Genomic DNA, 8390 nt, shown 5'->3' with positions numbered 1-8390 from the left:
TCCTCAGAATAAAATATAAAAAGTAATCGGCTAAAATGGTAAATAACTTAAACGCCCGTATTTTGCTTTGAGAAATTAGCCCCGAAACCAGTCATGATAGGGTTAATCTGCCCCTCGTCATTCCTGGCACTATGCCTAAGCCGCCACTAGGAGGCGACCGTTCCTTTCAGCTCAGGGCGGAGTCGCAGTTGCCGCTCTCTAAACACTGATCCCGTGGGCGGAGTTGTGTGCAAATAGGTGGGCGTTAACGCGCATGCGCGCCACTCTCCCGTTACCCGGAGACGGCGCCGAACGGATTCTTGTGCTGAGGTAACCGCAGAAAACGGGAGCCCAGTGTCGCAGCGAAAGGGAGGGCCGAGCTATGCCCCGGAGGAAGGTAAGGGCAAGGTGACGTAAGAAACAGGCTTGGCTGTAGGCGGCAGCATGGAAAATGCGAGAAGAGCAGCACTCCCTATGGCCGGCAGGCTCAGAGCTGTGAGCGAGCACCCGAACTCTGGGCCGTTATAGTAAGCCTGCAGGTTTGTCAGCCTCGGCTTAGACGTGAAGGCCTCAGTGTGAGAAATGCAGTCACAACAAGGCCTGTGTCGGGTTCTCATGTTCTTTGCTAATTGGGTGTTGGGCAGTGAAGACGCACGCTGATTGGGAGACAGGCTACTGACTCGGCTCCCCATTGGCTGAACCCATTGTCAGTCATGGCTGGCGCCTCGCGTGTGGTTTTGAGCTCATTGATACGCTGTGGCGCCAGTCACATGAAATCCCGTCGCTTCTGTTTTCTGATTGGCCCTTGTGTTGGGTCTCGCTCTATAGCATTGGCTGTTTGTGGTGCCTATCAACTGTATGGCGTGCCCTCCTGTGCCGTGATTGGTCCTTAGCCGCCTCTATGATTCTTTAGCCAGTAGCGTGTGTTGTGGGCGTGGTAATAACAAACCGTGTTCAGTTGGTCACATGCTGAGGCTGGAGCTCTGGGGTGAGAGCACAGTGCTGTGGGACCAAGCATCCCCCTGTGGCTATACCTGGCCTCCTAGTGATCAGCCGGATGTGCCCCCCTACTCCTCACTGTGGGGGCAGAGCACATTGCTGTGGTCCATGTTTGCAGGGGCCCAGCATCCCCCTGTGGCTATACCTGGACTCCCTAGTGATCAGCCGGATGTGCCCCCCCTACTCCTCATTGTGGGGGAAGAGCACATTGCTGTGGTACATGTGTGCAGGGGCCAAGCATTCCGCTGTGGCTATACCTGGACTCCTAGTGATCGGCCGGATGTGCCTCCCTGCTCCTCACTGTGGGGGCAGAGCACATTGCTGTGGTCCATGTTTGCAGGGACCCAGCATCCCCCTGTGGCTATACCTGGACTCCCTAGTGATCAGCCGGATGTGCCCCCCTACTCCTCACTGTGGGGGCAGAGTACATTGCTGTGGTCCATGTTTGCAGGGGCCAAGCATTCCGTTGTGGCTATACCTGGACTCCTAGTGATCAGCCGGATGTGCCCCCCTGCTCCTCACACTGGGGGCAGAGCACATTGCTGTGGTACATGTGTGCAGGGGCCCAGCGTTCCCCTGTGGCTATACCTGGCCTTCTAGTGATCAGCTACATGTGCCCACTGCTCCTCTCTCTGGGGGCAGAGCACATTGCTGTGGTCCATGTTTGCAGGGACCCAGCATCCCCCTGTGGCTATACCTGGACTCCCTAGTGATCAGCCGGATGTGCCCCCCCTACTCCTCATTGTGGGGGAAGAGCACAGTGCTGTGTTACATGTGTGCAGGGACCCAGCATCCCCCTGTGGCTATACCTGGACTCCCTAGTGATCAGCCGGATGTGCCTCCCTGCTCCTCTCTCTGGGGGCAGAGCACATTGCTGTGGTCCATGTTTGCAGGGACCCAGCATCCCCCTGTGGCTATACCTGGACTCCCTAGTGATCAGCCGGATGTGCCCCCCTACTCCTCACTGTGGGGGCAGAGTACATTGCTGTGGTCCATGTTTGCAGGGGCCAAGCATTCCATTGTGGCTATACCTGGACTCCTAGTGATCAGCCGGATGTGCCCCCCTGCTCCTCACACTGGGGGCAGAGCACATTGCTGTGGTACATGTGTGCAGGGGCCCAGCGTTCCCCTGTGGCTATACCTGGCCTTCTAGTGATCAGCTACATGTGCCCACTGCTCCTCTCTCTGGGGGCAGAGCACATTGCTGTGGTCCATGTTTGCAGGGGCCCAGCATCCCCCTGTGGCTATACCTGGACTACTAGTGATCAGCCGGATGTGCTCCCCTACTCCTCACTGTGGGGGCAGAGCACATTTCTGTGGTCCATGTGTGCAGGGGCCAAGCATCCCGCTGTGGCTATACCTGGCCTTCTAGTGATCAGCTACATGTGCCCACTGCTCCTCTCTCTGGGGGCAGAGCACATTGCTGTGGTCCATGTTTGCAGGGGCCCAGCATCCCCCTGTGGCTATACCTGGACTACTAGTGATCAGCCGGATGTGCTCCCCTACTCCTCACTGTGGGGGCAGAGCACATTTCTGTGGTCCATGTGTGCAGGGGCCAAGCATCCCGCTGTGGCTATACCTGGCCTTCTAGTGATCAGCTACATGTGCCCACTGCTCCTCTCTCTGGGGGCAGAGCACATTGCTGTGGTCCATGTTTGCAGGGGCCCAGCATCCCCCTGTGGCTATACCTGGCCTTCTAGTGATCAGCTAGATGTGCCCCCTGCTCCTCTCTGAGAGCAGAGCACATTGCTGTGGTACATGTGTGCAGGGGCCAAGCATCCTGCTGAGGCTATACCTGGACTACTAGTGATCAGCTGGATGTGCCCCCCTACTCCTCACTGTGGGGGCAGAGCACATTGCTGTGGTCCATGTTTGCAGGGGCCCAGCATCCCCCTGTGACTATACCTGGACTCCCTAGTGATCAGCCGGATGTGCCCCCCTACTCCTCACTGTGGGGGCAGAGCACATTGCTGTGGTACATGTGTGCAGGGGCCAAGCATCCCGCTGTGGCTATACCTGGCCTTCTAGCGATCATCCGGATGTGCCCCCTGCTCCTCTCTCTGGGGGTAGAGCACAGTGCTGTGTTACATGTGTGCAGGGGCCAAGCATCCCGCTGTGGCTTTACCTGGACTCCCTAGTGATCAGCCGGATGTGCCCCCTGCTCCTCTATTCAGAGGGATTGCCTGGTTACACAGTAGAGTGGCTGAAGGCTTGATCTGTTAGGCTATATACCACAGTCGCCTTACTCCTCCAGCGTCTGTTCTCTGTTGACAGGGCTGCTGCCAATCACTTGTACTGATCACCTCGGCATGACCACCGGATCCGGTGACCTGTAAAAGCCCGGAGAGGAGGCGCTGGAGCAGTTATAGGTATGTGATACTGACTGTGGTGTGTACTTGCACCTAAAGCTTTTGGGCTATTTCACTGTCACACAAGACAATCCCTTTAAAGCACCCCCAGCGTTTTTTTATATATATATATATATATATATATATATATATATATATATATATATATTGCTCTGCTGCAGTGCTGTCGTTGCTCTAAGTTCCCTGTCTCCTAGCCTCACCAGCTGCCATCTTGGTCTTTCATTGGTGCCGCTCCGCTGTTGTGTCTTGTCAGATCGTTCCAGTGTTTCCTGGATGAGCAGGAAGTCACCACTCCATGTAGGTCTGTGAGCCAGAACAAGGTTCTCATAGACTAACCCTGAGAGCTTGAGACTTATGACATCTGGTCAGTCAGGAGTTGCAGTCACAAGATGGCGGACTGGAGGGGTTGTCGGGATGAGCAGAAGGCGGCACGCAGCTGGTAAGTATAATTTAGCGCTGAAATAAAGAAAACGCTGCACTGGTGCATTGTCTATGGTCAAGCATTCACCCTTCATTCATGTTTACGAGGTGCTGCGGTTCTGTAGGCCACAGTACAGCATAGCTCAGTGCTGTTCATATGAATCAGTCTAAGCTGCTATGCTAGATGTGGTCATTACATAAAGTGCTGCCAGAATTAGGACGGATATTTTACCAGATCGGTTTATCCAAAACACTGTACACCGCGTTCTTTTGCTTACTTACACTCACCATGCTCAGATTCTTGCGCAGAGGACGTGTGCACGCCCGTGATGCTGTGTCCCGGTGCATCGACGCTTGTGGGTCACGGTCGCTAGTGGAACGGCTCCTTCACCCAGATGGTCACATGGAAAGCCTGACGGTGATGCAACTTCCGGCGCTTGCGTCACGTGCACATGCGCCGTGCTGAGTGTTCCTCATTTGAGACAGTTGGTCCTAGGCATATATATTTCCACGGACACATGTTGCCACGGCCCCTTGAAGAAGCCTACGTGAAACGCGCGTAGGGGTGGCTGGCAGTCTGGTGACAACACTGTGACCGATATGGGTGAGGGTCAATCTTGAACTATCCACTATACTGTTTGCCTCTTAAAGGCCTATGCACACTGTTAATCGTGGTTTAGTTTTCTCAAGAACTTGATCCTACGGTCATGCACTGTACATTGTAGTGTTGTCTTCCAGACCTTTTTTTTTCTTGTCTTGTCCTTTGCATCAAATTCTACCCATACATTAAGTATTTTAGTGATCTTAGTGCTGTCTATACTCTATGTATGAATAAATTAATTTTGCATATACCTTGAAGATGGATTTCATGACTCCAATTGTTCTAATGTTATATTTCTATGGGAGTTCTTCTGTCGTGCTGGCAGATTAGAGAAAGCCATTTCTGACGTGGCCACATATTGTTCACTTTGAATATTGCTCTGATTTAACAGTCCACAGAGTTGTATATAACAGACAGAATAAGTGGACTTTGCATTTGCTGCCAATACAGGAATGAATCATAAACGGTTTGATTGAAGATGGTTTTTGTCTATGCGTTTTAGAGTCAAATCTGACTCCTTCCTCAGGACAACCACATAAGTCAAACTCTAAAACGCGTTGACAAATAGGCAATCTTCAATTACACTGATTCATTCCTGAATCGGCAGCACACTCAAAGTCCACTTATTCTGACTCTTATATGTCTCTTGGGAGAAAGAGAGGGAAAAACAGTGAAACAATGACAATGGGCTGCGTCCTAAAAAGGTAAAGTTGGGGCGAACCAACTTAGCTGGCCTGGTGCAGTGTCATCTTTGCGTTGATGCAAATATGATGTTGTGCCAGGCTGGGTAATCAGAAGAAGAAGAATCACGCCCGGCGCCAGGTAAAATGCAGTATTTTCTCTCCTGTCCAGCAGCCACAGACCCCTGTCATAGCTGATGGAATGGGATATGAAAATTCACACCAACTCTAGTTAAAGGGACACTGTCAGTCTCTTCAGGTGGCCCCATCATGAAAGGCTGATGGGTTCCCTTTAAAGTATATAGCTGTTCTGGAAGTAATACAGTGCGTTAGTCTTGATGGTGATTATTGCACCCTTGAGAGGTGGGTTTCTCGGGGATAGCGTCAGCTTTTTATTCATTGACCTATCTTAAATCTGCTCACACCTGACCTCTCCATTCTCCCGCCTCTGTGTCACTGGCCATTGGGAAGGAGAGATATTAGTCTTGCTGCTGTTGGTACCTTGTATGGGCTGCTTACATCTCTATGAGCAGTATGACTGGCAATCCTAATCACAGCCTGTTCCATAGAGGAATGCTGGAAGCAGTTCGGATGGGACAGAAGATTCCGATTTCTCTACAGACATGGAGCACACCGACAGTTCTGAAAGCGACGCCAACTCCCGAGGGCCTGCACGCATCACCCGATCCACAGCAAGGCTCAGCCAGAGCTCACAAGGTACGTCAGCCGTATTTTGGGTGGTCTGATTGAGCAAACGATCAGGTAGAGGGAAATTCCTTTAATCTGTCAACAATGAGACCCAGTTGGTGCTGGATTAAAGGAACTCATTGAGCTGGTAACTGATCAAGAATGCTTTTTGTGCTTTGTCACCTTGTGTCTCTGTTCAGATCCAAAGTTTATTACTTCGATCACATTTTATGTTCTGATTTCTAAACTTTTTAAATTTTTTTTTTTTTTTAATTTCTTGCTTACAGAGCAGAGGTGCATTGGCAGCTTACAAGCCACCTAACGAGTTAGCTTGGGGGGGGGGGGGGGGTTCATGATTTGTGCTTCTGATCCTGCAGATTGGATTGGATCCTATGAGTTCACTTGAGCAGATAGGAATTGCAGCTGAATATGTCTTATAAGTGCACCCAGGGTATTAACACCGTTCATTAGTAGTTTTGCTGAGTGCCAGCGATAGTAGCTGCTCCATTGATTTTAATTAGTTCTGTCCTAAATGAGGAACCTAAGTTATAAAAGTGCATTTGGTAGCTTTAATTCTGCTGTTTTCATTTTATCAGCCTCTCACTTCTGCTAAATTGTGGTATTGCTTGTTTTTGCTTGGGGCAAGGAAACGCACGAAAAAATGCTGCTGGGTCTCATGCGGTGAAAGTGCTATTCTGGTATAACATATCAATATGATGTTCTGTGTCTCTGACCAAGACTCATTCACTGACTGCAAGCACAAACCAATTTTACCTTACACCCATAAAAGCTGATTTGATCATTACCAACAAAAAGGACGGATTGTTGTCTGCTAAACAAGCCACTCCAAACTCCCCTTAAACGAGTATTCTTGGATTGGTAGAGCATACACGGCTCCCTGGAAAGGAACTGATTTTTCTTGGCAGCAAGCCGAGATCTTGAAAATTAATAAGTTGAAACCCAAATAACGTGAAAAAAATTGCAGCATGTTCCAGAACATGATGAATAAGTGTTATTTATATACAGACCAATGATCCCAGGTAAACTACGGTCTGTAAATTATCTGGGACAGCTAAAGCATAAACTAGGGCACAGCTTGGCCTTTCCCAGGCTTTATCCTGGCTTCAAGCAAATATTGCTACTCATGTAGACGTATTGGGTCCATATAGGGTTAGAGCGCTATATATGCTTTGATGTTGTAGCACTGTATGGGTCTGAATCATAACGTTTCAGATTGTTACCATATTGAGAGATTCTCAATACTAGTGGGGACCCATGTCAGTATGTTATATATCATTTGATCTGTGAAACAGACAGTGCATCTAAGCGCAGAGCGCATTTGTCAGAAGCTGCATTTTATGTGGTGATATAATGGTCTAAGTCAGACACTGCAGGACCTAGTGTTAGTGACCAGCTTTGAAAAATGAAATTTTTTTTTGCATCAGGAAACTGAGGGATGTGGGATGTTTGCCATGGCAACTGGTCGGATCCCATTTTTCATTTTTCAAATCCACTTTGGAAAATGATATCTGCATTCTGAGTGCATGCTATTGACTATTCTGCACTTTTAGGCCTCATGGACACATCCCATTTTCCCATGTACACTGACTAGTCTGATCACTCATCGGTCTGTTTTTCCTTTTATACTGAAAAATCGAATGTGCAAATGAGGCCTTATAGGAGCAATGCCTTTGCATATGGTCTATAATACTAAGATATGGGTCTCCTTTGTTATGTAGAACTGAGAGGGTGTGCATCGAGCTGTCACCCATTCAGATAAAATACGTAGGTACGGACAACTGGGCTACATTATAGGCTCCTGGGACAGTTGGACCCGATAGTGCACACACGTGTATCAAAGCAACTTTCTTAACCTATAAAAAGACACTTAACCAAAGAGTATCTTAGAATCTTGTGATTAACCTTTATTAAGTATTAAAACAGTACAAGGGGATGTTTCGCAAAGAACCGAATAAAATTGTTTAAGTGTCAAAAAAATGGTGTGAGGAGTACTTATAAAATGTAAATTATTACATCATGCACATATACTATTGTGCCAAAGTACACAAAGAATAAGATTATATTTATAATCTCAGTAAAATGCTATTAGAAATGTATGTGCACGAAATCTACTATATTATCCCAAGAGATGTAACATATACAAGATAGAGATATATATATATAAAATTTGAAGGCACAAGGGTAAATTATATCATATAAATATAGATAAGGTACCCACCATGATGGTATAGCCAGACTATAGATGGGTATAGAGAGGAGTCAGTACACATCTTGCAAAAGAAACTGCAAGTGCATCTATCTAGTGCCAGATGTAATATTTTTTATAGATTTAGATACCTCAGACCAAATGCTAATTCCGTTGTGGAGAAAGAGAAAAAGCAGGATGGCACTCACCGTTCATGTGAATCAAATCACTTTATTTCACATACACAAGGCATCGGCATAGGCACAGGAGCAATGTGCTGGAAGACGGACAACAGCCGTTTCGCGCTCAATACGCTTCAACAGGTCCCACAGGTGCCTATGCCGATGCCTTGTGTATGTGAAATAAAGTGATTTGATTCACATGAACGGTGAGTGCCATCCTGCTTTTTCTCTTTCTCCACAACGAAATGTTCTGTTTTTTCAATATGA

General features: G+C 48.2%; 1 protein-coding gene across 7 annotated transcripts in view; it reads left to right on the top strand.

The window, feature by feature from the left end:
• The first annotated feature begins 218 nt into the window (after positions 1-218).
• The window catches only part of KAT7 (lysine acetyltransferase 7), a 39984-nt gene continuing 31812 nt past the window's right edge, over positions 219-8390 (top strand). For 4 of the 7 annotated variants that reach the window (XM_073572823.1, XM_073572822.1, XM_073572818.1 and 1 more), the window contains exons 1-2: positions 219-376; positions 5618-5765. In XM_073572823.1, the coding sequence (XP_073428924.1) occupies positions 362-376; positions 5618-5765 (163 nt within the window). In that variant the 5' untranslated portion in view covers positions 219-361. Of the gene's footprint in view, positions 377-3252; positions 3348-3600; positions 3787-5605; positions 5766-8390 lie in introns of all 7 variants that reach the window. The other 3 variants (XM_073572819.1, XM_073572820.1, XM_073572821.1) reach the window with 3 other exon arrangements.

This window comes from Dendrobates tinctorius, unplaced genomic scaffold (genome assembly GCF_039654945.1).
Source record: "Dendrobates tinctorius isolate UK_male_01 unplaced genomic scaffold, ASM3965494v1 ptg000032l, whole genome shotgun sequence".
Classification (NCBI taxonomy): Eukaryota; Metazoa; Chordata; class Amphibia; order Anura; family Dendrobatidae; genus Dendrobates; species Dendrobates tinctorius.
The sequence above is the reverse complement of the archived record's forward strand: the minus strand, read 5'-3'. Positions and strand labels throughout refer to the sequence as shown.